Source organism: Thermothelomyces thermophilus, chromosome 2 (assembly GCF_000226095.1).
Source record: "Thermothelomyces thermophilus ATCC 42464 chromosome 2, complete sequence".
Classification (NCBI taxonomy): Eukaryota; Fungi; Ascomycota; class Sordariomycetes; order Sordariales; family Chaetomiaceae; genus Thermothelomyces; species Thermothelomyces thermophilus.
Window position 1 is genome coordinate 1,245,912 of NC_016473.1, and position 25,568 is coordinate 1,271,479.

Here is a 25,568-nt window from a genome sequence, read left to right on the forward strand (position 1 = left end):
GTCTATCGTTACTTGCCCAGGCCGTCGGGTCGGCAGGGTGCCAGCGCTAAGCCGATTATGGGATCCAAATATGGGGGTTAGAAGCTTAATCTGTACGTAGTGTAGTCACTCCGTAGTCTGAGACATAGTCGTACAATGCAAGACATGCTATTGGTCATAATAGTCATAGTATGTACAGTACATCTCTAAACAGCAGGTCCTGCGGCAGCTGCTGCTTTGTTAGTTCCGTGTCTCGGAAAGAAAAGCCATCAGAGCCAGCGTACGGATTACTTATAAGCACTCGTACACCAAGGTAACGGATATACAGAAGTTGATCCTCTCAGTTTTGAACCTATGTGATATGTTTTCTATGAGCAATATCAAGCAGTCAACCCTTCCGTGCTCCCTCCTCCTCCAAAAAGAACAAGCCCCACCTCCTTTCCGAACTCCCCCTCATTCCTATCACACCTAACCAACGCCTACGCTGCAAACGACGAAACGACCCCCCTTTTCAGACGCCGGAAACTCTTTATCAGAACGCCACTAAATCAGACCAAGCCACACACCAACGCCAGAAGTTGGCCCGTCCCCCTCCCCCCCTTCTTTCACCCCCTAATATCTTCATCTTCCCTTGAACACAACGAGAGTAAATCAGACCAGAAACTCCTCCGTGACCCAGTGCTTCAACACCAGCCTGCCCTCCTCGAACCCGGGCTTCTCCATGCGCACAATCATGGCCGCATGACTATGGTTGTGCTTGTGGATCCACACGGGATACTTGCGCCATCCCAGCTGATCGAGCGCGTCAATGGCCGCGAACTGGTACGCGGCCAGCGCCAGCGTGGGGAAGGGGCTGCTGCCGCTGCCGCTGCCGCTGCCGCTTTCGCCGCCGCTTTCGCCGCGGGCGATGTCCTGGGCGAGCGACCGCTCCGTCTCGAGCGCCGCGCACTTCTTCTTTCCGGAATCTTCTCCTCCTCCTCCTCCTCCTCCTCCTTCTTCTTCCTCCTCCTCTTCTCCTCTTTCTTCTCCTTCCTTCTTCTGCTCCTCATCCCGACCGTGCCCATCATCATCATCATCAGTCTTCTCAACATCGGGCTGCTCATCGCGACGATCGGGGGCGGGGGCGGGGGGAGGAGGAGGAGGAGGCTGGTTGACGAGGAGGTACTCCTCCCGGGCGGCGGCGGCGGCGTCGACGTAGGCGTCCTCGACGGCGCCGCGGACCTCGCGGATGAAAAGGTCGACGCCGCGGAAGGCGCCCGTGGGCACGCCGCCCAGCCCGCGCTCGTGCAGGCGCACCCGCCGCGCCGACCGCGCCGTCTGCACCGCGCTGTTGAGCAGGAACGCCACCGTGCCCAGCGGCACCAGCACCGCCAGCACCAGCGCCATCGGCGCCCGCCGCGCCCACCTCCGGAGCGCCGCCGCGGCCGCGGCCACGGCGGCGGCCTCCTTGGCTACCGCTGCTGTTGCTGCTGGTGCTGGTGCTTTGGTTACGGGGAGGTCATCGTGGATTGCGGTGGCGGTGGTTTTGTTGTTGTTGTTGTTGTTGTTGTTGTTGTTGTTGTTGTTGTTGTTGTTGTTGTTGTTGTTGTTGTTGTTGTTGTTGTTGTTGTTGTTGTTGTTGTTGTTGGTGTTGGTGGTGGTGGTGGTGGTGGTGGTAGTAGTAGTAGTAGTGTCATCATCGATGATGGGGGAGACCGGGTCGGCCGGGTCGAGGATGACGTCTTCGTAGCCCTTGAGGTAGCGGACCTTGACCTTGGTCAGGTCGACAAAGGGGTCGGTCTTGGAGATGCCGGTGGTGTAGAAGACGGCGCTGCGGTCGTTGACGATGTTGGTGTAGAGGGTGTGGCGCTTGAACCTGGCCAGGCCCGACATGAAGATGGAGCTGGGGTCGGCCAGGACGGCGAGCAGCGGCTTGCCCGTGTCGCGGAACTTGTCGATGCCGAAGAGCTGGCGGCCCGAGGTGCAGAGCGTCCGGGCGCCCAGCACGTTCCACATGTGGTTGTGCCAGCCGCGCAGCGGCGTGCGCACCCCGAGGAAGGGGCTCGCGAAGGCGGTGAAGTTGAGGCACTCGAGCTTGTCGAGGACGCCCCGGGCAAAGAGCAGGCCGATGGCGTACCGGGCGACCAGACCGCCCAGCGAGTAGCCGACGATGCTGAGCTTCTTGATGCTGCCGCCCCTGGCCCGGATCATGTCCAGCTCCTCCTCGATCTCGTGGCACACGCGCTCACCGCCTAGCTCGATGCCGTCGTACGTGAAGGAGCCGCTGTTGCTCTTGGCCAGCAGGATGTAGACCCGGTCGGCCGGGTGCTGCGCCCGGAGGGCTTTGGCGACCGACGCCATGTGGTTCGGATTGCCCCATAACTATACGTACGAGAGAGAGAGTGCGATTAGAGTTCCTGAGTAAGCGCATGAGTCGCCGCGTGCATGGTGTTTGTGCATGTAACGTACCCCATGCACCAACACGCAGAGGTGATCGGCCTCCAGGGACCCCCCCGAGTAAGAAGACGGATCTGAACCTGCTGCCATGGTTGATCAACGAGCTCTCCAACTGGACGAGAAGTGCCGGTCAGGTTTGCGGCAAGCCGCCTTTCAGCAGACTGAAAATAGGAAAAAAGAAAATAAAACCTGCTTCGACTGAAGAAAAATAAATAAAAAAAATATGAAGAGGAAAAAATTTTTTTCTTGCGAAATAGAGCAACCAGCCGGGCTTGAGAGAAGGCCTGTTTTCTTGGCTCCTTTTTTTTCCTCCCTTCTTTCTTCTTCTCCTCTTTTCCAGATTTACGTTTTCTTTTTATTTAGCGCGAGGATCGGGCCGTTCTCGCGTTCAGCAGTTTGGTTCCTTTTTTTTTGTTCCCGCTGCTGCTGGGTGGTAGGCAGCAGTCAGGGTTGGAGAGCTGAACTGAAGCGTCAAAGCTGATCAAAAAAATTCCAACCATCGACGGGATTCCTCTCTACCTCTATTTAAGAGAGCGCCTTGCGGCACATTGGCGGAGGGAATCCTGCCCCGATTCTCCGAAACGTTTGATGGCCAAGCGCACTTTTCTTGTACACTTATCGCGCGGGTGGCCGCGCAAGTTGGACCCAGGCGCAGCAATGCCCACGTCACATTGGCGATAAAAAAGCTTGCCAACAAGGTCTCACAGTGGGTAACAAGGAGGGGTGGGGGGGAGAACGGGGAAAGAAAGGGGGGGTTGAGGAGGGGTTTTTGTATCGCTTCTGGTTTCTTGGCACCCCGACCGCACGGCGATTTGCCAAAAACGCACAGTGAGCACGCGACACGCGACACGCATTGGGACTTCATCGACAACAAGAGAAGAGGAGATCACGCATCCAGAGTCAAAATCAGCGGCTTCAATCGATGTCTCTTTCTTTCGAACCGTCTAGTGTATCCGGGTTTCTGCTTCCTTGTCCACAGGATCATCATCGCAGATCCGATAAGAAGCCTGTGATAAGGCGAGATAAACCAATTTCGACCTTGTTTCACATTTGGGTCCGCTTTTGGGCGACGGCCTTGGCGATTCAATTTTGTGTAGCGGTCACGTCACGGGCAAGCAGTTTCTGGTGGCTATCGGAAAAGTGGTGCCTACTATGTAGTGCAGCGACCTGTTTGGCGTGCTCGGGAGCTCTGTGTACGGGGTCGTGTCCGTGAATCCCAAGCGTGCTAGGCTAATAATTGCCGCCATGCGTAACATGGCTAGAGGAAGAACGAACAAGAGCACAGAATTGGGAGGGGGGAAAGAGGAACCATTACTACAGTCGTACTCCATCACTACGCCTTGACAGGCAAGGTCGCACCGCCGAGCTGCCCCGCGCCCCTGCCCTTCTTTGGCCGACCCCTCGTGTTCAAGGGGTACCACAGGAGGATGGTCAGCAGCGCGGCGCCGACCTGCCAGAGCATGGCCACGAGGTACAGTCGGATGGTGCGCGGCCACCGCATGCCGTCGCCTGGCCCGACTCCAATCCCAACCTCAAGCCCCTCCGCGTTCCCATTCGCCTCCGCCTCGATATCGGAAGCAGAAGAGGCGGAAGAAGGAGAAGAAGAAGAAGAAGAAGAAGAAGGAGACGAAGACGAAGAAGGCCGGTCTAAGACGGCCCGCAGCCGCACGACCTCGTCCGTGACGACGCCGTCGACGCCTTTGCTGACCGCCCAGGCCATCCAGCGGGGCTCGTTGACGGTCCAGATGAACAGGCGCCGGCCACGCGCGCGGACGGCCCCGCGGAAGGCGGCGCCCAGGGGCCCGACGAGGGTGGGCTGGGCCAGGTTGAAGTGCACGTCCGAGTACTCGTCTGAGAGGAAGCGGCGGGCGTAGAGCAGCGAGAAGCCGATGTAGGCGAGTGGGTGGCCCGGCAGGTGCAGGCGAGCATGGCGGATGTAGTGTTCCTTTTTTGTTTTTCCATTGCTCAGTAACTGATCGCCAATATTCTCTACGGGAAAAAAAGAAAGTAAAAAGGAAAGAAAGGAAAAAAAAGGGAAGAAAAACAACGTACATTCCACGCCCCAATTACGATCCTTTTCTTCCACCCTTTCATGTCCCCCCCGGGCGGCGGGGGGGCCGAAGCGATGGTGCGCGCGACGGCGGGGAGCAGGCGCTCCGGGTCGTCGTTAGTCTTGATGTCGAGCAGCAGCCAGACGGAGGCGGCGGCGGGCAGGTCGGACGAGGCGGCAGCGGTGGCCAGCCACTCGAGCAGGTCGGCCAGCCGGGGCATGCCCTCGCGCGGGTGCTGGAGCGTCCGAAGGGTGCTCAGGTACGACCAGTCGCAGTCGGCGATGCGGGCGTCGACCCCGAAGCAGCGCTTGAGCGTGGGGTCCTATAGATGAGAGAGAGAGCATATATATGTGTGTGTGTGTGTGTGGGTGTGTGTGTCAGCAACGCGGGCCCGGGCCTCCCCAATGGCCAGAGACGAGGGAGAAAGGAACCAGCCCTCCCTCCCCCCCTTCCCTCCCCTCCTCCCGGCTGTTGCCGCGACTATGCCTGAATCCAATGCACGTCTCACTGATCGTCGTCCCGTTGTTGGGAGAGCTAGGTGGGGAGAAGGGGAGAAGGGGGGGAGGAGGAGGAGGAGGAGGGGAAAGAGGAAGTGAGGTATAGGAGGGAAATATGTGAAATAATATAGGGGTGGTGCTCGGCTTACGTGTGACAGCACGACCACGCCGTCCCGGGATAGGTGGAGATCCGTTTCGATGGCATGAGCACCCGCCTCCACGGCCCCGCGGAAGGATGCCATGGTGTTCTCCGGGTACGCCGCCTTGTAGCCCCGGTGCCCGATGTTCTGGGGCAGCCGTGGCGGCCAGGGGCCGAACTCGGCCGGCCCCCCGTCTTTCTGGAGAAGCGGCGTCTCTTCGGGCGACATGGGGTACCGCCAATTCTGGGGCAGCTCCGATGGAGACTGGGAGAAGGATATCAAATACGTAGTATGGGGTATGTACTGTACAAATTATCTTGGATACGTTAACGTTTCCTGAACGCGCCACTTCGCAGAACCAGTATTGGGGCACTGTACTGTACTTACAAGCAAACCATCAATCAGCCCGACGGCGGCGGGGCTTCGGGAGTTTGACGGATGTTGACGGGGTCTCGGGGTGGAAAGACTCCATAACCCTGATATCGGCGCGGGGTTACGCCCGAGTTCAGCCTCCACTGTACGCCGGGCCTGGCCGGTTAGCGAGGGGTCACTGGGCGGAATGGGGCAGACTCCGGCACGTGGTGGGGTTGGCTGTCGCCGGCCGCCAACGCTCAGCTGCTGCCCCCGATTCGAGAGTGTCGCCAAGCCCCCCTCCCCCCCTCCCCCGCGGACTTCTCATCCCTCCTCTCGCCCGACAAGGTACGCCCACGCCTCCGTTGACCGGCGACGGCGCGCCCCTGCACTTGTCCTAGCGGCGTGTCAGGCGTTCACAGATGATCCGCGAACCAGAACTGCCCTCGCAGCGCAAGGCGGGCGCGGAACATCACTTTCTTGTTTGGATTTTCTCTTGATTCTTTATCTCTGGCTCCCGCCCGCCAGGTGGTTTAGCCTAAACCGTCCAGCGTTGCACACGGCTGTCTCCCACACGTGGGATGATAAACGGGCAGGCCCGCGTGGTTTCACTGCACAATCTAATTCCAGAAAGGCTCGAGGCAGATTAATGAATTGACGGGCCAAAGTCACGTCTGAGTGCCGGGTCGGATCCAGAGAGACACGCCTAATAAACAAAGGAACAGCCAGTGAATACCAACGCCCCACAGTAATGTACGGTGTGTATGTATGTATGTATGTATGTACAGTACATACATACATACAATACGCACGCACACGTACTGCACTTCAGTACGAACAGCACATAAGGTACGGATTACACTTGTGCTTCTGGCAAGATGCCGATTGCGCGAGGACCAGGCGAATTGAGCGAAGCAGCCGTGGTTCCCGAAGTGCATGGATGCTAGTTAACACATGCAGGCTCCGCCATTCCCGTCTCTCGCTAGTAACTATCCGTAAAGCCTACAGACGAGACGAGGCACACCACAGCAGTGCACTATTGCGATTCCGGACTCCCAATTCTGGTTCAGGTCCCCTGTAGGGGGCACTTTCTCCTACAACCGTTCCGCAACCTTCCGAGGCAGACATCCTGTTGTCGTCCGTTTCCTCCTCTGATCCCTACCCTCTCTTCGTTTTATTTGTTATTAGGGAAAAAAGAAGAACCCTTACATACGCCGCGCCTGATTGATTTGCCCCTGGACATCACCACCATCACCGGCAAGTCGCAGCAGTTGATCCCTCGCCTCGGCAGTTCACTTCATGACCTCATCTCTCCAGACCGGGCAAAGTCGCGCCCAATCCTCTCCTCCACTAGTTAATTACTCATCACAACCCTCCGCCCATTGTGCAGCCCATCTTTGCCGGCGACGCCCCCCCTTTTTCCCCGGACCAATGTTAACTGCTAGCAGGGGCCCGGCCCTTCCGAAACTGGACCGACTACGGAGTAACCCCCAGAAAGAAAACCCCGAGACTCCCGCAAAGCCCCGGCAGTGCTTGATTGATCCACCCGAGTCAGTCATGGTGGACGCCGGAAGGCGTTTCCACTTGTGGGGAGTTTGACGCCCGCCAATGCCCTCTGTAGCGGGGGCCCTACTAGGTGGTATAGGTAAGTTTCTTCCCCATGACGGGTACTAACAAGGGTCCCCACCTACAACACCACATTGAGAAACAAAGCACAGAAAACAATACCAGCACTAGGATTTTGCTTTAAAAATCATATACATTATATAATAAGAGACATATTTATTATTTTATCTTATATATACCATTTTTCTTCTTGGTTAATGATGTTGTGCATGTCTTGAAGATGTATTTCCGGTACTTTGCAACAAACGCCTGGGAAGCATGGGAGGCTTTCCGTGTCACCCCGGTCGGTACCTGCCTAGGGGGGAAGAACTTTGGCTCGCAACCATAGTACACTACACCACTGCCTCAGCACGCTAGAGTGGCTTGGCGGAGCATAAGATCGCCGTTTCCGTATCTACCGAGATGCGTAATGCCCCAACAAAAATCGGGCCAAGGCGCAAACGGCATCACGCCGTCTGGTCACGAGATCCAAAGACGGTGTGAACTGCTCACTCGAGGTCTGATGATGGCAAGACCATATTGTAAGAGCAGTCACCGAATGTAAGCACCGAAAAAAGGGTTAAGGTAACCAGACCGTTTTGGAAATTCAGGTCAATTTGTCCCGTAAACCCAAGTGACATTCCACAGGGAAGAAACCAACCGTCAAGTAACTTCATACACAAAAAGAAGAAAACCCGTGCTCAAGACGTAAGCATCTTGATGTTCCACGCCGTACATGTTCCACGCCGTACTACCCCCCGGACAGCTCCTCCATACCTAGGTATCAAGTGAAAAGCCCTCCATCGGACGCCAGTGGAAGAATAGCGCAATAAAAAGAACAGTAGCAAACAGACAAACAGAATCCCATACACAGCGAGCGAACCATCGATCCAGTTCAACCGAAATCCCAGTCATACCCTCGCGGTCGATTCTCGCGTCCATTCATCCCGTCCTATCCTTTACCGTGCCTCCTAGAACGCCGTATCGCCATCAGACATCACATCGGAAATGGCCCATCCAGGCTATCCAGCACGAACCCATCTGTTGTCGTCACCGGCATTCCCAGGCCGCCCCTGAAATCCATCCCGGCAGCAGCGGTGCTACCGACACTGCCCATGTCATCGCTCGAGCTCAGCCCATCCTCGCTCAGGCTGACCACGCTGTGCGCCGTCGTCGCCGACCCAAAATCTCCGAGGTTGAAGCCCGTCAAATCCCACGAGTCCGGGGACCACGGGTCGTTCGTCGTCGTTGGGGTCGCTGACACGGGCGCGTTCGCCGCTTCCGCAAGCGAAAGGCTGGGGCCCCCGTAAATGGCGTCGTACACGTTGAGATGGCCGCCCTCGATAGAACCTAGGAGCGCTTCCCACTCGGCTGTCGAGACACTGGAGCCTTTCTGGAGCTGCGAGTACAGCTGCGCTTGTTGAGAGTGGTTGATTGATGGGTGCGACCCGCCGGCGCCACGGGAGTGCACGGGGGAGTCGGGCTGGGTTGGCGAGTCTACGTGGAGGTAGTCAATCGATTGGTGTTTGGTGTGTGGAGAAGCCGAAAGGCGCCCCAGCAGGGCTGCCTGTGCAGCGTGGGCTTGGCTCAGGGACAATCGGTGATCTCGCTGCGAGAGGGGAATCGACGGTCTTTGGCTGTCGAACGATCCTCGGGGACGCGGGTGTACTTGTTCCGTCCGGGGGTGGGTAGGATGCGGCATGGTCATTCTGCGCAGTTTTTCTTGCTGCATCAGCAGATCGCTTTCGCTTATGCTAGCAGCGTTGTGGCGCCCGAGCGTCGCGTGCGGCTTGTTGGAGGCGCTGACCGAATGTCGCTGCGCTGGCGGAGCGGTGAGGCAGGCATCCGGGCTCTGCCTCGGGGGCGTCGGCAGGGACTGCGGTGGCGGCTCGTCGATGGTGACCAGCATCCGAGCAATGCGTTTGAGATCGTAACAGCCAGGCGCTTTGGCCTTATCTGCGGCCTTGATCACGTCGTTGACCAACTTCTCGTTGTCTTTCAGCAATTTGCTGTCCTGCTTCAAGCCCAGGGTCTGGTACAGTAGCACCATGCCGCAGAGAACCAGAGTGTCCGCCTTGTTAAGGCATAGGGAAAAGGACATGTTTCTTTCCTCGAGCAGCTGGATGATCTGAATGATGTGCTTGCTTGCCTCGCTGACCGCAATGAGCGCCGGAGCAGCCTTAGGCCCCAGACTGGAGGTCACCGCGGGCCTGAAGATAAGAGTACGGATGTAGTAGTATGCAAGGGCCTACGCGTGTACTTGTTAGTCTTGTGGGGTTCCCGGCATCTGGGTAGGTCCATCACTTACCAGGATCGGTGACCTGCTGCCGGTCACGTCGGTCGATGGCTTGTCTTGCTTGAAAGTGAGTTTAAGGTGAGGAGGTAGCTTCTCGTACCAATCGTCGAGCTCCCCGGCAAGTACGGACATTTGCTGGAGCGAGAGCTCATGGGACGTGGCGGAGGGATAAATCTTCTCCAAGACCTTGCTCAAAATCCGGGCTCCCCGGAACAGGGCTAGCGCACTTGACAAGCGAGTAGCCTCGCCCGGAAGGCTCGGCTGAAAGCCTTTCTCGGTAACGTACTCGTCGTCGGTATCGGAGGGGAACTCAGTGTGGACGTCCTCCTCTTTGAGGAGCTTCGGGAGCCCGAGGATGGCAGCGGAGAAGCAGTCGAGAGTGTAGAGAGTCCAGAAGACTTTCTTCCGGGTCTCGATGGTGAGCACACCGAAGGAGAACCGTTTTTGGCTCTGGTGCAGTCCGAGTCGGAGTGAAAGTCCGACCGCGATTCCTTTGTAATGCTGCAGTCTCTTGTAATCGGCCCTGATCGCGCAGTAGATCAGTGCAAGCAACAGGCACTGCAGGGTCATCATGGTGTTGTCCATGAGGATCGCCTCCAAGGACCGCTGCCATTGCTGCTCGCAAGCCGCGATTTGTTGAAGATCTTGTTGCTCGCTTGATAGCGCTGCGATCCCGAAAACCAGATAGAGCTGGGTGAGCTTGTGGTTGTTCCTGATCTTTTCTGGATCCGCGACGAATTCTTCATAGACGCGAAGGAAGGTAGGCTTGTGGAGGACTGGAAACAGAGGCGCCCACTCCTGGAAATAGACGTTGACGCATCTATCGGAGAATAGGCGCGGCGGTATCCTCATCGTTTGGCTAGGCGGTTTTGCCGTGAGAGGGTAGCATCCTTGGATGTGCAAGAACGCCTCGGGGTTGAAGTCGGAGCAAGACTTCCCGTTCTCTTGCATTTTTCGCTTGAGGGATTCTAACACGACGGTTAGCTCCGAATCCCGAGATTTGATATAAGGTTCGACAAACCAATGAATCCGCGCCCGCTGGAGGCGCCCATGAAGTAAGAATCTGAGTTCTCGACGCCCAGCAACAACGGCGAGGCCTGGACGCGAAACGTGTCCTCCTTTGCCGGTGTGCCTGCATCCTTCTTCGCGTCGGCGGGGGGTTGGCTCTGGCACTTTTCGTTCTGCGACTGCCGATTGCCATGCATCCTCGAGAGCATGTCGATCTTCTCGTCCTTCTCATCCAACAAGTCCTTTAGCTCCCGGACCTCTGCTTCCAGCGCCCGTACACGCTCCTCCAACGATTCGGTGTAGCCCCGTGGGAAGGCACGGCGGCTTAATTTGTCGCTGGTGCGGCACTCGAAGCCGACGTTGGCGCACTGCGAGCAGGTGGGACGGATGCCATCGCAACGGATCTTCTTGCTGCGACACCTGTCGCAAGCCTGGGCGATGCGACTTTGTGAGCTGGTGCCCACCTTGATGACTTTCATGGGCAGTATTCCGGGCATCTTGACGGTGTTCCTTGTCGCCTTCGTTATCAAATAACTCGCATCCGCACGGCTGGACGGTTTGTCGCAATGACGGTGCAGAAGATACGGGGCACAGGCGGGTTACTTGGTGGCTTCGTGCCGGGATAAGGGACGCCCGAGGCGAAGGAGCGATGAAAGATCGCAGCGACCAGCCTTAGCGGTGCTCACACCCTCTGATAATCGTGACCAAGAAGCGTCGACCATGGACTTTCCAAATCTGTGACAAGAAAGATGGTGTTGGCAAACTAGGGGAACACGAATAAAACCAGCAGTAGCAACGCGGAAAGGAAGCGACTTGGAGGGCGGGGCCAGTGGATTTTAAAGGACTCGGATGGCAGGCTACAGGGAGTGAGGGAAAATTGGCAAGCCAGGGCCAAGTGGCTCCCCTCGCAACGCGGAGTGCGCAGCAAATGCGTGGAGGAAAATTGGAAACGGCCGGTCAAGGCACTTGCCAGACATGGGACCGCTGCTAACCAGGGGATCTTCAAGTGTCAAGGAGTGGCCAGCGCTGATTGGCCAGCGAATCGAGTCGGTGACCCTGCCCACACGGCTTCCCGAATCAGTGACGCAGGAAAATCTGGGGAGAGCAGGGATTGGACTTTGTCAACTTCTTCCCGCCCAGCTTTCACCTACCCGGTCTACACTGCTAAACTATAAAGTCACAACAAGCTGTGCAGCGATCTTATGCGGTGTCAATTGAAATCTTATTTCAGTAGGTGCGTTTCCCTCCAAAATACCTCAGATTTAGGTTGGTTGCGATTTTGCATTGCCGCTTGCATGCATCTGCTGACTTTTGAACGTCGAACTTTTGCCTCCGCCTCCGATCACGGTCGACAGAGCACCACTGTACATATGGTACAGTACATTACCTGTATGTACTGTACGCTGCAGTAGAGTACTCAGCACCGCAGTCTTGACGGGAAATCCCGTTGCAGAATGGGCAGTACAGCTACACACACGCTCAACAAAAGTGGCATCATATAGTTGAGGACCAGACTCAGGGGGCTGGCTATGACTCGCAAGTCGCCAGGTACATACAAAGGTACGTGGAGGTACCGTATGTGCCGCGTTTCATCATGAGGCGAGAACGCTCGAACCAGGCAAATCGCCAACGACAGCCACTGTTGTACATATCGCAGTACATCATGTCATCAGCGCAAACCTACCTGGTACCTACGACCCATTACGGCACGTGGCGACCAGAGACTTGTAGTCGGCTTCTTAACCTCGTAGCGTCCGGACACCTATTGTAGGTCTGTCGTCAAGGACCGAAAAATGACATAAGGAGAGGAGCAGGCGATGTTGTAACCGGTAGTTCAGGAAGGTTGCATTCTACACTGGCCGCAGCAATACCGATCTGAACACAAAGACCGGGAAAAAACTCTGCGCTGTAAGCACCTCCGGGCGCTGTAACTACGCACTGTACAACATCTTGACCGCGGCTTGACCGCGGCATTCGATGCTGATGACGGCGCATACCTCCTGACTTGGCGGGCAATGAGTAAGAGAGAAAAATTTTTCGGAAACCCCCGGCCGTCGTTGACAACGAATCAGCGAGCGTTTGGCAGCCCCTAGTGTACAGCCGTATTAGGGCTTCCTGCTCCTTGGGAGAAACAATGGACATGACGGTTTCAATTCACCGCTGCTTCTTCTCGGGCCTCCTGCGACAAGCAACGACCCCAAATCGAACGAAGACCGCATTGGAAACCTAGTTGGCAGCCTTGTCCGTGGCACCTCGATCGAGACGGGACGTCTTCTTGTGGTGCCCTGGCATCTAAACGTAGCCCTGCAGAACACGAGGAGAAGGACCTGGAACGTACATGTTACCCAAGGCAGCATACATCGGTACAAACATACACGATCGAGCAGATGAGCATTTAGAAACCAGTTACCAGTACGTCCGTACACGCAATCGCCTCTTTGCTGATAGTACCGCTTGGTTGGATGGTCACTGACGCCCCGTCCTTCCCCAGCAAGGAAAGGCCAGCCATCTCCACAGATCTGACAATTCCGGGGTGCATTAAAACCAAGCCCATCATCATTGATCGCTCCGGTTCTTCGCGATACCCCAACTTCCCCGCATTCTTGGAATGCGAGCACGAATGCGGAGGCTCACGTTGCGCACCCATCCTTCGGTAAATTCCGGCAGATATGGTCCCTTGTCATGGGACGATACGCACTGCATTCTCCGCAGGAGCTACGAGTGAATTCTGCAGTCTTTAGCGAGATCGACCATGTCGCCCATCTTCCTGCTTTCCGTCTCTTACTATGTACACTGCACACTTTAAAGTGGCGTCCCGTAGTGTATAATCGGCTCCTGGGACCATCAGATGCGGTTCACGAGCAAGACTTGGTTGACATTGCACGCGAGTGGTGGCAAGAATCGAAGAAAGACGAGAATTACTCGAGGTGTCTCACATCCAAGCGAAACGATCAGCTGAAATCCTCTGGCTCATTGGACGCCTCCTCGCTCGCCAGACCCGATTCGGCAGCTTCCTTCAGCCCGAGATAAGCCACCACGTTTTCGTCAGTCAGTAGTAAGCTTCTCTGCGCCAAGACATGGATAGTCAGTTTCATGCTTCCCACGTGCAGTATAAAAGTGTGGGCGCGCTAGCTAGACCCGATCTGTGCGATCCTGCATGCGAGCGCCTCGTCGTGGTCTACAACCAACACACACAATAATACACCACTAGTGTAGTGTAGTGTAGTGTGCACAGATGCACAGCCCAGCTTTACGGTACGACACTTACCTCGCGGTCCAGCACTGTAATGGCGTCTTCGAGAATATTCGCCTCAATGTCGCGCAACGTCGCCGCAGCCCTGACGCAATCTTCCCTCAGCCGGGGAGCAGTAGCGTCTTCTTGTTCTCCGTTCAGAACCGGAACTGGGATAGCGGGAGCCGAGCGAAGCCGCTCGAGCTGCGCCCGCAACGCCTCCTCGACAACGGTGACGACACGCAGCCTCAGAACGGCCGCGAGGGGGTGTGTCCGGACCAGCGTCTCGAAGTCGCGTGTACGCTCCGTGACGTCCTCGTCCTGCCAGAAGACGCGCAGCTGCTGCTCCCCGTCCGTCTGCTGCAGGACGCGGAATTCAAGCCCGTCTTCCTCATTGACGCACATGAGATACGCGAATGGGCTTGTCCACCGGGTGGGGGCCAAGGTCCCTTCGCCGGCACCCGTGCTCTCCCCTCTACCCCGCGACACGTGGATTCTGGGCGGCTCCCCGAATGCGACAAGCTTCGCCTTGGCGAGCGGGTCGTCGGGAAAAGGGGCCAACGGTAGCACCAGGCTGTTGATCGCCGTCTCCCGGTCGATGAAACCGTAACTGAAGAGCATCTCTGCGGCGGACTTAGCGTCGCCGTAGTTGATGGTGATTTCGTCGCCTCGCGAGATGGTGGTCCCCGGCCGCAGCCGCAGGACCACCTCGTCTCTGGGGTTCTCGTCGTAGTAAGCTGAGGGCGTGGCTGAGTGATTGATCATGTCGATGCAGGGGACCATGGATTCCCCGGATCTTGGCAGCTCAAGGCAGCGGGAGCGATACAGCGCGTCGAGACGGATCCAGTCCATAAAGCTGACAGCCGAGGCGCCTTCCGCGCCCCAGAGTAGGTCATTCCAGCCGACAATGTCAGACGATTTTTCCCTGACAAGGCCGAACTCGGCATCCAGAGCCGAGATCTTGGCATCGACGGCCGTTTCGAGGGAAGTGCCGCGTAGGAGAAGCCTCTCCTCTTCAGTCCATAGCGTAGGGACTGGGACAGTCTCGGGCAGGAACTTGAGGTACTCGGTCCAAGGGTTAGACACACCCACGGCGGGATGGCTGGATCGGGAAGCCAGCACCGTCTGAACGAGGAGGAACAAAAGCGCGTCGGTTCGTGTGGACTGCAAGGTAAGGTCAAATTCAACTCGCCGTCCTTGCGACAGGTTACGGTACCTACACCATGGCCAACCGCATCCAGAAGTTGCCTGAAATTCTTGTCTTCCTTGGCGTACTCGCTGACGGCTTCGGCGTTGAGGACGAGGGCGTGTGGAACGGCGAGCAGAGTCGGGCTGTCGGTCGTGTCATCAGTGACGCTCAGATCCGTTCCAGACACCATTCCGTAGCCCTTTCTCTCAGTGCGAGTGACTTTGACATCGTGAAACACCACATCATTGAGGCGGGCCCAGGCCGGGAGGCCTTCAATTGGAAGAGTTTGCCGACGCATCTGACATGCTAAAATTTAAATGTTTGGAGACCATGGAAGGCAGCTACCGAAGTGCCTGCCTTGAAATGTTCAGTGACCTCTTCTCGCTCGCACTGTCCCTCCGTTCTTATCGCTTATCGCAAGGAGCGGGGCGCTCAATTGAGACTCGGATTCGCACCCTAAATCTGTATGACAATCGCCCTGCTTAGACGCTGCTTAGACGCCTTGGAGCATGAGCATATACAGCTTGCTCAGAGTGTACTTTACATCTAGCCGTTTAGGAAAAGGGAAATTGCGTGTACCATCAACGTCTTTAAGAAGAACAGTTTTAGGTGAGGTGGCCTTCTTGAGAACTGAGCCACCGTTTGTAAAAGGTTTCCATCTCTACCTTAGGTAAAGGGCTGTTCAATACACCAAGTCTGCTATCTCCTTTCAGGTGAACCGAATAGCAAGACTTGATGCTGACATGGATTTAGTCCTTTCGAGCCCGAAAGAACTGGTTTATCAATCCCCAGCAGTATTAGGTTCTCAGTGTTTCCTTATCGCAGTTTCAATCTAATATAACCTAGCCACCGGACCTACAAGCCAACAGCCTGAATATGTCAAAACTGCCTGCTGTTTCCTTCCAAATTTGCAACCTATTCCCACAAACTTGACCACATGCCACATCCGGAATCGTCCTTGTCACCGTCACAGTTGGAGGATTGCAGAGCGGAGAATCGAACGTCTAGCCAAGGGAACTCCGTTAGATTCTAATTAGGCATTGGCCGAGAGAGACTGTTTTACCTAGCTATAACAGACGAACGCCCACCGTGCAAAATGCAACCGTAGCCAAGGAAGCTCTGACGAAGCTGGCAGCGACAAATAAAATCAAGGGCTCCATTAAGCAGATCTTTGCTCTTCAACCAAGAAAAGCACTATTACTAACATATTAAGGCGTGGTTGTATGGGCTCAACTCCGGTCTTGTCCTCTCATCGTGTTGCTGACCTAGGCATCTTTTTCCCTCACCTTCTTTTCATCTCTATCGCTCCCTCGGTTTTACACTCCACTATTCCTATTTTTTTTTCTTTTTTGAGCCCTGGGGGGAAAGAGACGAGAGGAGGAGAACGGGGGTTGAGACGTGAATTGTGATCAACACAGGGTTAGGGTTCACAGCGTGAAGCAAAATGATGCGACGCATTTGGGGATTCACGATTTCACTTCGCAACGTGATCAAGACGAAATTAGCGACTACTGGTCTGTAGGGGTGAGGTGTGTTCTGATGTGTTGGTATCAAGTTGTTCGGATATTCGTTTTGTGTGAACAACTTACCAAAGGCGATTCTCAACGACTGACATCAGTGTCCGCAGGCAGTTTGTAGAGCTCCACCCCGCAAACCCTCGGGATCTGGCTTGGGCAACAGAAGAGCAAACGACCCGAGCAGCAATAAAGATGGCGCCCCCAATGATCGATCCCTCGCTGTTTGACCAGCTCAAGTCTAAGATTGAGGAGGATACCAGCATCCGAAAGGAACTGGACCAAATCGTCGATGACCTGAACCAGCATGTCTCGTTTACCCAGGGCGTGCTTTCGCGGATACACTCGACGCCGCGGTCAAAGTGTCAGTCTCGAACCTTGTTTCTCCTGAAGCTCTCTGCCCTCGCTCTCTCGTTCCTGAGACTAACGAAAGACAGACGCAAGCCTGCTTGGTCAGGTGCAGGACGGCATCAACAAGGAGATCGAGACCGTCGGCAAGCTGGCGGCGTTTGCGTCTCAGTACCCGTACTACAAGTGAGTGCGGCAATGGCCTCGTGCGACGCAAAGGACGTGGTGGTGTTCTGGCGCTGACCATGTCGCATTGCGGGGAAGGTATAACCACAAATGGTCGCGTACGGTCCAGGATGCCATCTCCACGGTCATACTCTGTGCCTGGCTGGGTGGCTTGTCGACCGAGTCGAAGCCGGGTGAGCTCGGTCGTCTGTTGACCCTGGAGGATGTTGGACAGGTCTTCAACGGTGCGGCTTACCCTGCTCTCTATCCCTTTCCCTATAGGCCCCTCTGTTTTGACGATCACGACTGATGGCTCCCCAGTGCCCGTGAACCTCAAGGACCGGGACGCGTTCCACATCACCATCGAAGAGTACCTTCTGGGCTTGATCGCCGTGATCGATGAGCTCAGCCGGCTGGCAGTCAACTCGGTTACGCTGGGGGACAATGCCATGGCCGTGCAGATCAGCGGGTTCATCAAGGACCTGCATGCTGGATTCCAGGTCCTGAACCTCAAGAACGACATTCTGAGGAAGCGGGTGGACTCGATCAAGTATGCCGTCAAGAAGGTCGAGGATGTGGTTTACGACTTGTCGCTGCGCAACTTGATCCCGGCACAGGACGCTCAGTGAGGGGCTTGCGAGCCCGGATTTTGTATTATGAAGCTACAGAATTACTCAACTTTTCATTTGGCATTCTCTTTACTTTTCCCCCTCTGCCGGCATTGACCTGAGAGGAAGAAAACCCCCTTTGTCGTTGGCTTGGGCTGGGTCCGAGATGAGGCAATGTTAGGGTTAGGGTCCAATGCCGAGCATGCCGAGTCAAAGCGAACCTCTTTAATTACCGAGGACATCGTCAACTTAATTCCAAAGTGCATAGAGAGATATCCACCCGGGTTTCGATTACTTTGCGAGTCGGCCCTCCGTGCCCTCCGTCCGCTTTGCAAGCTCGGCACCACCACCACCACCACCACCACAACAACAACAACGTCAACAACAACAACATCACCATCCCCGCGCGTGCACCACACGCGCCCCCGATGCTCCTCGCCGACCCGGTAACGAGCATGTCGTCCGCCCTCGTCAAAGGCGCCGCGGCGCAGGCGCAAGCGCAAGCGCAAGCGGCCTTCGCCAAGTCGGCATCGCTCGCGCCCCGGACGACGCTGCGTCCCGTGCAGATCCGGCAGACCCCGCTCGCCCAGACGGCGCGCCACGCGCTCCCCGCCCTGCTGGCCGGTCTCTTCGCCCTGCGCTTCCGCGCCCTCGTCGCCGACCCCGTCTCGACCATGGCCACCACCACCCTGCCGCTCACCGCCGCGCTGCAGGTCGCCTACGCCGTCTGGTGCCTGCCCGCTCCGGGGGGCCCGGGTACCGCTGCTGCTGGTTCTGCGGCGGGGGCTGGAGCACATGCAGCAGGAGGAGGAGGAGGAGGAGGAGCGGCAGGAGCTGCAGGAACGGCAGGAACAGCAGCAGCAAAGGCGGGGCGGAAGCAGAGGCCCGGGGAGAGCAGCCTTAGGAAGAGAGGGGCGGCGGAGAGCAGCGGGTCGAGTGCCGTTACTGTGCGTAACATGAAGTTCCTCTCTTTCCCCTTCTATTTTTCTATCCTCCTGCCTACTTCCGGCCCTCCATCCCCCAGAGTTTCCCGGGATATGGCGACTTTTGGCGAGCTAACCAAGGTGTTACTATGTTGTTCAGACCGCGGTCCTCTCGCTGATCCTTTCGCTCCTCGTCACGCCCTTCCTCTACGTCGCCATGATCCTCTTCGGCGCGCCCTTCCTCACGCACGCCGCGCACACTTTCCTCTGCGCCGCGCACCTGGCCGTGCTGGTGCTGCTCCCGCTCTTCTACGTCCACGGCGTGGACGGCTCCGCCTGGGCGGTCGTCGGCGGCTTCGGTGCGCCCCTGGACGAGACCTTTGGCGGGCTCGTCGGCGGGCTGGTCGGCGCCTGGCTCGGTGCCGTGCCGATCCCGCTCGACTGGGATTGCGACTGGCAGAAGTGGCCCGTCACCATCATGTGCGGCTTGTATGGCGGCTATGTGCTCGGCCGCGTCATTGGGGGCACGCTTGCTTGGGGAAAGAGCTTCTAGAAGGAAGGAAAGAAAATACTGGTGGTGTATGAATAATCGTGTGTGAATATTGGTCCGTGAAGGGACCGAGGAGGCGTTGAGATACCCTTAGACTCGCATCGGAGGAGACGGGCGTAGTAGGATGGGTTCTTTTGGGGAAGCGCACACTTGTGAAAGCTGCAAGCCTCGTTTGGCAATGGATTCTATCGACCTCTTCGACGAATTATTGGTCAATTACTACGTATGCACAAGATACGAGTTTCCACACTGAGAACCACTTGCCCCGGACCGGGCTGTGTGCCCACCCCGGCTCCTTCATGAGCTCGAGGATTTGGGCCGCGCATCGACAAGCCCAGGGCCTTTGGGGACTCTGCGAGATCGACACCGGCACCAAGGACGCGACCGCCCTTACCTACAGATTCTCCTTGAAGATTGCAGATCCTCCGTCCCCGCGGGGACGGCAAAGGCTCTTGATGAACGGAGTTGAACCCGAAGGGTTCCGTAGCCCGCCAACTCTCTCGGACTGGAGGAGAGGCGAGTGAGTGAGCGAGTGAGTGAGTGAGTGAGTGAGTTTTTGCTGCCTGTCTTACGCCCCGACTCTTGCTGTGTTCTACAAGTACGGCGCAGGGCCGCATATTCCGCTCTGCTACGACTTGCGCGCTCGGCATACATTCACCCATGACCGGCCCCACTCATCCCGAACCCTTCGGGGCGTCCGATACCGCATCTGTGGATCGGGAATAAGCTCCGGATTTGATTCCGATAATTCCAACAGCCGACCCGACGACAACTCAACATGAACCGGACACCACACTCCCCCGCCCTTTGAAACTCAATTTCCGAGGCGCCGCTGTTCCGAATCTCCCCAGTCCTTTTCTCGATCCGACCGCGCCCGGGGAGCAGCTTCAATGGCGGCCAACATGACCGTGCAGACACCAGCCGCGACCTCGGCCTCGGGGCAACAACCACCACCACCAACTCAGCCCCAAACAACGACGTCCAATAAAAATTACAAGGGCTTCGTAGCAGGCGTCTTCTCAGGCATAGCCAAACTATCTGGTGTGTCCCTCCTCCTCCTCTCAGCCTCCTGCTACTACTCTCTTAATCTCTTTCCCCCCCTTCTTTTCACTATCCTAAATTTCCTGAAGCATGACTAAACCTGCCTCTCTCATCCACCAGTCGGTCACCCCTTCGACACGATCAAGGTCCGCCTCCAGACGACCAACGCGAACCGCTTCTCGGGCCCGCTGCAGTGCCTGACCCAGACGCTCCGCAACGAGGGCCTCTTCGGCCTGTACAAGGGCGCGACGCCGCCGCTAGTGGGGTGGATGTTCATGGACAGCGTCATGCTCGGCTCGCTGTCCGTCTACCGGCGGCTGCTCCGCGACCACGTCTTCTCGCCGCACCCCCCGCCGGGCCACCCGCCGCCGCCGCTGCCCGCGCACGGCCACGGGCTCGCCGGCATCCTGGCCGGCGCCACCGTCAGCTTCGTCGCCGCCCCCGTCGAGCACATCAAGGCGCGCCTGCAGATCCAGTACGCCGCCCGCAAGAGCGACCGCCTCTACAGCGGGCCGCTGGACTGCCTGGCCAAGATATGGCGCCACCACGGCATCCGCGGCGTCTACCACGGCCTGCAGGCCACCCTGCTCTTCCGCAGCTTCTTCTTCTTCTGGTGGGGCAGCTACGACCTCTTCTCGCGCTGGATGCGGCAGCACACCAGCCTGAGCGCCCCGGTCATCAACTTCTGGGCCGGCGGCCTGAGCGCCCAGGTCTTCTGGGTCATGAGCTACCCCAGCGACGTGGTCAAGCAGCGCATCATGACGGATCCGCTCGGCGGCGGGCTCAACGACGGCGTCAGGAGGTTCCCCCGGTGGAAGGACGCCGCCAAGGCCGTCTACAGGGAGAGCGGCGCCATGGGCTACTGGCGCGGCTTCCTGCCTTGCTTCCTCAGGGCTTTCCCCGCAAACGCCATGGCCCTGGTTGCCTTTGAGGCCGCCATGCGGGCGCTACCCGAGTGATGACCGGCCCTGGCCCATACTTTCGTTTAAAGGACAGACGGTGAAATTTCGTTTACCTTTTTTTTTTTTTTTTTGTTTTTCACGGCATTATACCCAGGGGGCAAGGCAAAAATAATAAAAGCACCAAGATGATTCGGCCAGAAGGGTGGCCCGGCGGCCGCGGCAGCGGCAGTGTCTTCATTATTGACCCATTCCCGCTATGCACAACAACCGTCTAGTATCCCTATTGCCGTCTTTGTTGTTTTTGGTAACCCCCTGCCTGATGATCCCGAGGAACTCCCAACCGGATGGCGACCAATTTTACTCCTCGTCCTCCTCAGCCTCGTCGTTGACGACGTTGAAGAACTTGAGCTCGTAGACGCCCTTAGAAGTGGAGACCACGCGAAGCCAGTCGCGGAGCTGCATCTTCTTGAGGAACTTCTTGGTCCTGTGGCGGCCCCGTCAGTATTCGCTTTCTCCGGCGCGGGGAACTCTCGCGGCCACGACGTACAGGTACTTGAGGTAGCGGCCAGAGAGGTCGTTGTGGGCAATGATCTCAATCTTGCCCTCGCCCTGCTGCGAGATCTTGATGGTCTCGCCGAGGTTGCCGACGCGGCCATCGACCTTGATCCTCTCGTTCAGGAACTTCTCGAAGGCCGAGACATCGAAGATCTTGTCGCTGGCGGGCTGCGAAGCGTTGATGATGAACTAGTTGCGAGGCGACCACCAGTCAGCTACGGGCAAGCGCAACGGCTTCCATTGCGAGCTGGGACACTCACCTTCTTCGTGACCTTGGGGCCCTTCTTGGCGCCGGTCTTCTTCTGTTGTCCCGAAGGAATTGACTTAGCCTACTGCTTCACGCCATCATCCGTCTCGGGGCTGGCCCGAGGGGACTGGGCCAACAGCAAAGCGGTCAGGTGGTGGGACATACTGCGATGGGAGCCATTGTTTCTGTCGGGATGGATCGGCGGAGATTGACCGTGGATGTCTAGGACGCAAAGAGGTTGATATCCTGCGCCTGGTGGTGTGGTGACGGGTGGTCTTTTTTTTAAGATATCGACCGGGGGGGAAACTTTGTCGCGGGCGGTGAGGGATTCCAATTCGACACTATGCTGCATAAATTCGTTGGCCCTAAGTTTTTAGGGTTTGAAGAGCGGATGTGGGGCCTCTACACTACTGAAGCAAACTCCGTGCCAAGCTCGGATGCGGGACTTTCAGTCTCGCTGGAACTGTCCACCCTAACCCTTATCATATCTGTTCCAGACCTTGGCACCATTGTTATCATGGTGGGGCGGTGGGATGGTGGGGTATCAGCAGCCGCCCGCTGGCCGTTCAGCTACATACATTGCGAATACCAAACTCGACAACGATCGTTAGCGACTTCGCAACAACAAGCTCCCGCCTTTGATATCAATTCTTTCTCGCTGCCTACAAAAGTTCGCTGAGCGGAGACAACCGCCACAACATGCCCCGCGACCCTCTGATCGGCCTGGTCGGAAAGCCCAGCGCGGGCAAATCCAGCACGCTCAACTCCCTCACAGATGCCTCGTCCAAAGTCGGTGGGTAGAAAAGCCATCTCCAGCTCCTGCGCTCCCCCGTAAAGTGCGAGCCAGACAGAGAGCCTCCAGGTTGCTGATACGGCCTCCTGTGCAGGAAACTTTCCGTATGCAACGCCTCCTTCGACCTTGCCGACCAATCCCTACATAACACTCTGCCCTTTCCAGTCGCTAACCAACGCCCGCCCAGGTTCACCACGATCGACCCGCAGCGGGCCATAGGATACCTCCAGATCGACTGCGCCTGCGCGCGCTACGGCCTCTCGGACCGGTGCAAGCCCAACTACGGCTCGTGCGTCAACGGCCGGCGCAGCGTGCCCATCGAGCTGCTCGACGTCGCGGGGCTGGTCCCCGGCGCGCACCAGGGCAAGGGACTGGGCAACAAGTTCCTGGACGACCTGCGGCACGCCGACGCGCTGATCCACGTGGTTGACGTCTCGGGCACGACCGACGCCGAGGGCAAGAACACGCGCGGGTACGACCCCAGCGTGGACATCGCGTGGTTGCGGAGCGAGATCGTCGCCTGGATCAAGGGGAACCTGATGGAGAAGTGGGGGTCGATCAAGAGGAGGCACGTCGCGGTCAAGGCGACGGCCGTAGAGACGCTGCAGAACCAATTCAGCGGGTACGGGAGTACGAGCGCGGTCGTGGCGCGCACGCTGGATAAGTTGGGTTTGAAAGAGCCGCTGGAGGAGTGGAGCGGTGAGTGCTTTTCTAGCCTCTTCCATGGATCTCGCCGATGAGGACGACTTGTGCTGACCTCGGCTTCGTTCATGGTTCGCAGAAGAGACTATCGATCGCGTAGTCAACGCGTTTACCGACGAGAAGTTTCCGACCGTCATCGCTCTCAACAAGATCGACCACCCCGACGCCGACAAGAACATCGCCAAGATTGCCAAGATGCAAGATCCCAACAACATCGTGCTCTGCTCGGCCATATCAGAAATATTCCTCCGCAAGCTGGCCAAGCAGGGATATATCCGGTACACAGAAGGCAGCGAGTTCGTGGACACGAGGGAAGACCTAATAGCAGAAGGCGATCCGGACGGGGGCGGATTGAAGGAGCTCGACGAGAAGAACCGTGCCAGGATAGAGAACCTGAGGGACATGGTGCTCTACCGGTTCGGTTCGACAGGGGTAGTTCAGGTGCTGTCCAAGGCTGCCGAGATATTGGGCTTGGTGCCGGTGTTTCCTGTTAGGAATACCACGACATTCGGGTCAGGATCTGGCGACTCCAAGGCGGTATTCCGAGACTGCGTTCTGGTCAAGAAGAACTCGACGGTGGCCGACGTGGCCAGGAAGATCATGGGAGATGCACCCATTGCCTACGTCGAGGGTCCCGGGGGAATCCGGATTGCCGAAGACCAGATCGTGTCAGTGGGGAAAAACGATGTGAGTATAAGGATGCTTGCTATCCCAAGCCAGCTGCTAACTTTTGGAAAGATATTGTCATTCAAGGTCGGAAAGTAAGCGGTTCATGATCGACACAATCCTTGCCGTTTCCTATTGCCTACTCTGGTACGCAAACAGAGGGTTGTTGGTGAGGTCAGGGGGTCATCACCTCAAGGGGCTAGTGTAATAACAAGGGAGGCATATCGACTCGCTGCTTTCCTGCCGACCACGAGGATGTCACAAAGGCCCTCCCGCGCTTCCAGTTTGAGTCGTGACTCGGCATTCGGATCGCGGTACTTGTCATAATTATCTCGTCGCACTCTCCCCTTCTTTCCGTTACACAGCCAAGGAGGTTGGCAGCCATGGACTGGGCAGGATCGGACGACGGGCGCGTACGCCAAGGTCATCAAGGGTACAAAGGGCACGCGCAGGGAGACGACAGCTAACCAATTCAAGTCGGGGCGAGACCGAAATATGTACCAATTCATGTTCAATTCGTGGCGCAAGGCCGATTTCGGGTATCGTGAGATTAAACCGGCTCACAAGTCGAGCCGAGCACAAACGACGTGAGAATCGGCAAGAAAAACCATGAAAATAGGGGGCAAAAATCAATCAAAAGAGTCCCATCGAGTCCCGTGCCCAAGTCATAGCTCATAAAATCATGTCCCCCAAGACACCTCTCTCAAAAAAGCAGCATCTCTTTTCGCCTTCCCGTCGAAGGATACCCGTTGGCTGGTGATTCGATGAACATGACCAAAGTGATGATCCATCGTGGTCGTCTGGATCGCTTGGCGCCGAGCCAAACTTGCATCCGTGGCAGGCCGAGAGCGGGGTGCCCAGGAGTGGGCGGGTGAGCTGGGCGCTGATGTCATTGCAGATCAGCCCACCGACAAGCTTGACCAGGGTAGTGGCAGCACCGTCGCTCTGGGCAAACTGCCGAAACTCCCGTTTGCTCCAATTTTTTTTTGTTTTTCTCGGTTTCTTTCGGTGTGATGGAGTTTGAGACATCCGGGTCCTCAATCGGCGAACGCCCTTCTCAGGTTTGGGGCAAGGGAAAAAGTGAAGGGAAGGGGACGGCCCAAGCTCGCTTAACCTCATACGAGCGCGGAAGAAAATGGCGGCATCTTGACGACAGGTGCGAGGTAATGGGGGGGGGGCTATGTTCTAGTATTTGCAGATGATATACAAGGCGTGGACGATACCAGGAAGGTACTAGAAGAAAGGAGGAGCAATCGTCAGCACACCGCAGTCTGTTTTTTTTTTTTTTTTTTTTCTTTTTTTTTCCCTCTCGCTGGCAAAACGACCAAACTCCCGTTTTGAAAGAAGAATGTATGAAGTGAACAAAAGGCAAGAAACTTACGCCGAGGATGGTGAGCAGGATGTTAATGAAGAAGTCCGCGTTGCACCCGCGCTCGAGGAAGACACCAAGCGGCGGAAGAATGATGGCGAAGATGATCTTGCAGATGTCGCTAGAAGGACCGGGTGAGCAAAAATGAACGTGCTTCAAAACTAGTTAGGTAGTGAGGCGGGAAGGCTAACCTGGCGGTGAGAGGCATCTTTGACGATGTTTGCTAATGTTGCGTGGTTGAGAATAGGTTCGCTGTGGTGTCGAAAACTTCCTGGGTAGGTCGATAAGTGATCTCGTGAACTTGATCGATTAAACTCGAGATGCTGGAGAAGTAGATTTGTTTTTGTTATGTTTGAGCAAAGGGCGGGCGATGGCGAGCGGGCTCTTGGTGTCTTTAATAC

At 56.8% G+C, this 25,568-nt stretch overlaps 10 protein-coding genes across 10 annotated transcripts; 4 read left to right on the forward strand and 6 right to left on the reverse strand.

The window, feature by feature from the left end:
- Positions 1–574: 574 nt before the first annotated feature.
- On the reverse strand, positions 575–2,700 carry MYCTH_2300531 (uncharacterized protein). Its single transcript, XM_003661254.1, has 2 exons — positions 2,428–2,700; positions 575–2,340 (listed from the first exon to the last, which is right to left on the reverse strand). The coding sequence occupies exons 1-2, from the start codon at positions 2,503–2,505 to the stop codon at positions 631–633; spliced, it is 1,788 nt and encodes a 595-aa protein (XP_003661302.1). The 5' UTR covers positions 2,506–2,700; the 3' UTR covers positions 575–630.
- An 857-nt stretch (positions 2,701–3,557) lies between these two features.
- On the reverse strand, positions 3,558–5,592 carry MYCTH_2142854 (uncharacterized protein). The gene is made up of 4 exons (XM_003661255.1): positions 5,491–5,592; positions 5,113–5,419; positions 4,468–4,788; positions 3,558–4,360 (listed from the first exon to the last, which is right to left on the reverse strand). The coding sequence occupies exons 2-4, from the start codon at positions 5,329–5,331 to the stop codon at positions 3,749–3,751; spliced, it is 1,152 nt and encodes a 383-aa protein (XP_003661303.1). The 5' UTR covers positions 5,332–5,419; positions 5,491–5,592; the 3' UTR covers positions 3,558–3,748.
- Positions 5,593–7,896: 2,304 nt separating this feature from the next.
- Positions 7,897–11,201, reverse strand: MYCTH_2300537 (uncharacterized protein). Its single transcript, XM_003661256.1, has 3 exons — positions 10,377–11,201; positions 9,368–10,323; positions 7,897–9,307 (listed from the first exon to the last, which is right to left on the reverse strand). Exons 1-3 carry the CDS (start codon positions 10,858–10,860, stop codon positions 8,057–8,059), a joined length of 2,691 nt encoding a protein of 896 aa, XP_003661304.1. The 5' UTR covers positions 10,861–11,201; the 3' UTR covers positions 7,897–8,056.
- Positions 11,202–13,102: 1,901 nt separating this feature from the next.
- MYCTH_107134 (uncharacterized protein) lies at positions 13,103–15,083 on the reverse strand (the record flags this gene model as incomplete). The annotated part of the gene is made up of 4 exons (XM_003661257.1): positions 13,103–13,428; positions 13,559–13,570; positions 13,632–14,759; positions 14,816–15,083. Coding segments are annotated over 4 exons (1,522 nt in total), but the record flags the coding sequence as incomplete, so codon positions are not given.
- A 1,185-nt stretch (positions 15,084–16,268) lies between these two features.
- MYCTH_2300544 (uncharacterized protein) lies at positions 16,269–17,567 on the forward strand. The gene is made up of 5 exons (XM_003661258.1): positions 16,269–16,313; positions 16,412–16,662; positions 16,736–16,832; positions 16,911–17,056; positions 17,133–17,567. Exons 2-5 carry the CDS (start codon positions 16,494–16,496, stop codon positions 17,438–17,440), a joined length of 720 nt encoding a protein of 239 aa, XP_003661306.1. The 5' UTR covers positions 16,269–16,313; positions 16,412–16,493; the 3' UTR covers positions 17,441–17,567.
- An 11-nt stretch (positions 17,568–17,578) lies between these two features.
- On the forward strand, positions 17,579–19,146 carry MYCTH_2300547 (uncharacterized protein). Its single transcript, XM_003661259.1, has 2 exons — positions 17,579–18,366; positions 18,503–19,146. The coding sequence occupies exons 1-2, from the start codon at positions 17,848–17,850 to the stop codon at positions 18,893–18,895; spliced, it is 912 nt and encodes a 303-aa protein (XP_003661307.1). The 5' UTR covers positions 17,579–17,847; the 3' UTR covers positions 18,896–19,146.
- A 312-nt stretch (positions 19,147–19,458) lies between these two features.
- Positions 19,459–20,924, forward strand: MYCTH_2300548 (uncharacterized protein). Its single transcript, XM_003661260.1, has 2 exons — positions 19,459–19,933; positions 20,054–20,924. Exons 1-2 carry the CDS (start codon positions 19,795–19,797, stop codon positions 20,890–20,892), a joined length of 978 nt encoding a protein of 325 aa, XP_003661308.1. The 5' UTR covers positions 19,459–19,794; the 3' UTR covers positions 20,893–20,924.
- A 227-nt stretch (positions 20,925–21,151) lies between these two features.
- Positions 21,152–22,015, reverse strand: MYCTH_2300549 (uncharacterized protein). Its single transcript, XM_003661261.1, has 4 exons — positions 21,803–22,015; positions 21,651–21,692; positions 21,383–21,579; positions 21,152–21,319 (listed from the first exon to the last, which is right to left on the reverse strand). The coding sequence occupies exons 1-4, from the start codon at positions 21,815–21,817 to the stop codon at positions 21,193–21,195; spliced, it is 381 nt and encodes a 126-aa protein (XP_003661309.1). The 5' UTR covers positions 21,818–22,015; the 3' UTR covers positions 21,152–21,192.
- A 321-nt stretch (positions 22,016–22,336) lies between these two features.
- On the forward strand, positions 22,337–24,979 carry MYCTH_79688 (uncharacterized protein; the record flags this gene model as incomplete). The annotated part of the gene is made up of 4 exons (XM_003661262.1): positions 22,337–22,434; positions 22,618–23,129; positions 23,212–23,819; positions 23,871–24,979. The coding sequence occupies 4 exons, from the start codon at positions 22,337–22,339 to the stop codon at positions 23,895–23,897; spliced, it is 1,245 nt and encodes a 414-aa protein (XP_003661310.1). The 3' UTR covers positions 23,898–24,979.
- On the reverse strand, positions 24,955–25,524 carry MYCTH_2314489 (uncharacterized protein). The gene is made up of 3 exons (XM_003661263.1): positions 25,359–25,524; positions 25,180–25,288; positions 24,955–25,031 (listed from the first exon to the last, which is right to left on the reverse strand). The coding sequence occupies exons 1-3, from the start codon at positions 25,373–25,375 to the stop codon at positions 24,984–24,986; spliced, it is 174 nt and encodes a 57-aa protein (XP_003661311.1). The 5' UTR covers positions 25,376–25,524; the 3' UTR covers positions 24,955–24,983.
- Positions 25,525–25,568: the final 44 nt, after the last annotated feature.

Excerpts from the sequence above, each read along its gene's own strand:
- MYCTH_2300547 (XM_003661259.1), top strand. The coding sequence starts at position 17,848 with ATGCTCCTCGCCGACCCGGTAACGAGCATGTCGTCCGCCCTCGTCAAA. Across the intron at positions 18,367-18,502 it reads GCGGGTCGAGTGCCGTTACT|ACCGCGGTCCTCTCGCTGAT; the intron begins GTGCGTAACATG and ends TATGTTGTTCAG.
- MYCTH_2300531 (XM_003661254.1), bottom strand. The coding sequence starts at position 2,505 with ATGGCAGCAGGTTCAGATCCGTCTTCTTACTCGGGGGGGTCCCTGGAG. Across the intron at positions 2,341-2,427 it reads TCTGCGTGTTGGTGCATGGG|TTATGGGGCAATCCGAACCA; the intron begins GTACGTTACATG and ends TCGTACGTATAG.
- MYCTH_2300549 (XM_003661261.1), bottom strand. Across the intron at positions 21,580-21,650 it reads GCCCCAAGGTCACGAAGAAG|TTCATCATCAACGCTTCGCA; the intron begins GTGAGTGTCCCA and ends CCTCGCAACTAG. Across the intron at positions 21,320-21,382 it reads GGCCGCTACCTCAAGTACCT|GACCAAGAAGTTCCTCAAGA; the intron begins GTACGTCGTGGC and ends GGGCCGCCACAG.
- MYCTH_2300537 (XM_003661256.1), bottom strand. The coding sequence starts at position 10,860 with ATGCCCGGAATACTGCCCATGAAAGTCATCAAGGTGGGCACCAGCTCA. Across the intron at positions 10,324-10,376 it reads CAGCGGGCGCGGATTCATTG|AATCCCTCAAGCGAAAAATG; the intron begins GTTTGTCGAACC and ends CCGTCGTGTTAG. Across the intron at positions 9,308-9,367 it reads GCAGCAGGTCACCGATCCTG|GCCCTTGCATACTACTACAT; the intron begins GTAAGTGATGGA and ends GTACACGCGTAG.
- MYCTH_2300548 (XM_003661260.1), top strand. The coding sequence starts at position 19,795 with ATGACCGTGCAGACACCAGCCGCGACCTCGGCCTCGGGGCAACAACCA. Across the intron at positions 19,934-20,053 it reads AGGCATAGCCAAACTATCTG|TCGGTCACCCCTTCGACACG; the intron begins GTGTGTCCCTCC and ends CTCATCCACCAG.
- MYCTH_2314489 (XM_003661263.1), bottom strand. Across the intron at positions 25,032-25,179 it reads TCCTGCTCACCATCCTCGGC|TACCTTCCTGGTATCGTCCA; the intron begins GTAAGTTTCTTG and ends CCTTTCTTCTAG.
- MYCTH_2142854 (XM_003661255.1), bottom strand. The coding sequence starts at position 5,331 with ATGTCGCCCGAAGAGACGCCGCTTCTCCAGAAAGACGGGGGGCCGGCC. Across the intron at positions 4,789-5,112 it reads GCGTGGTCGTGCTGTCACAC|GACCCCACGCTCAAGCGCTG; the intron begins GTAAGCCGAGCA and ends TCTCATCTATAG. Across the intron at positions 4,361-4,467 it reads TCGTAATTGGGGCGTGGAAT|GAACACTACATCCGCCATGC; the intron begins GTACGTTGTTTT and ends AAAACAAAAAAG.
- MYCTH_2300544 (XM_003661258.1), top strand. The coding sequence starts at position 16,494 with ATGGCGCCCCCAATGATCGATCCCTCGCTGTTTGACCAGCTCAAGTCT. Across the intron at positions 16,833-16,910 it reads TCTCAGTACCCGTACTACAA|GTATAACCACAAATGGTCGC; the intron begins GTGAGTGCGGCA and ends ATTGCGGGGAAG. Across the intron at positions 17,057-17,132 it reads TGTTGGACAGGTCTTCAACG|TGCCCGTGAACCTCAAGGAC; the intron begins GTGCGGCTTACC and ends ATGGCTCCCCAG.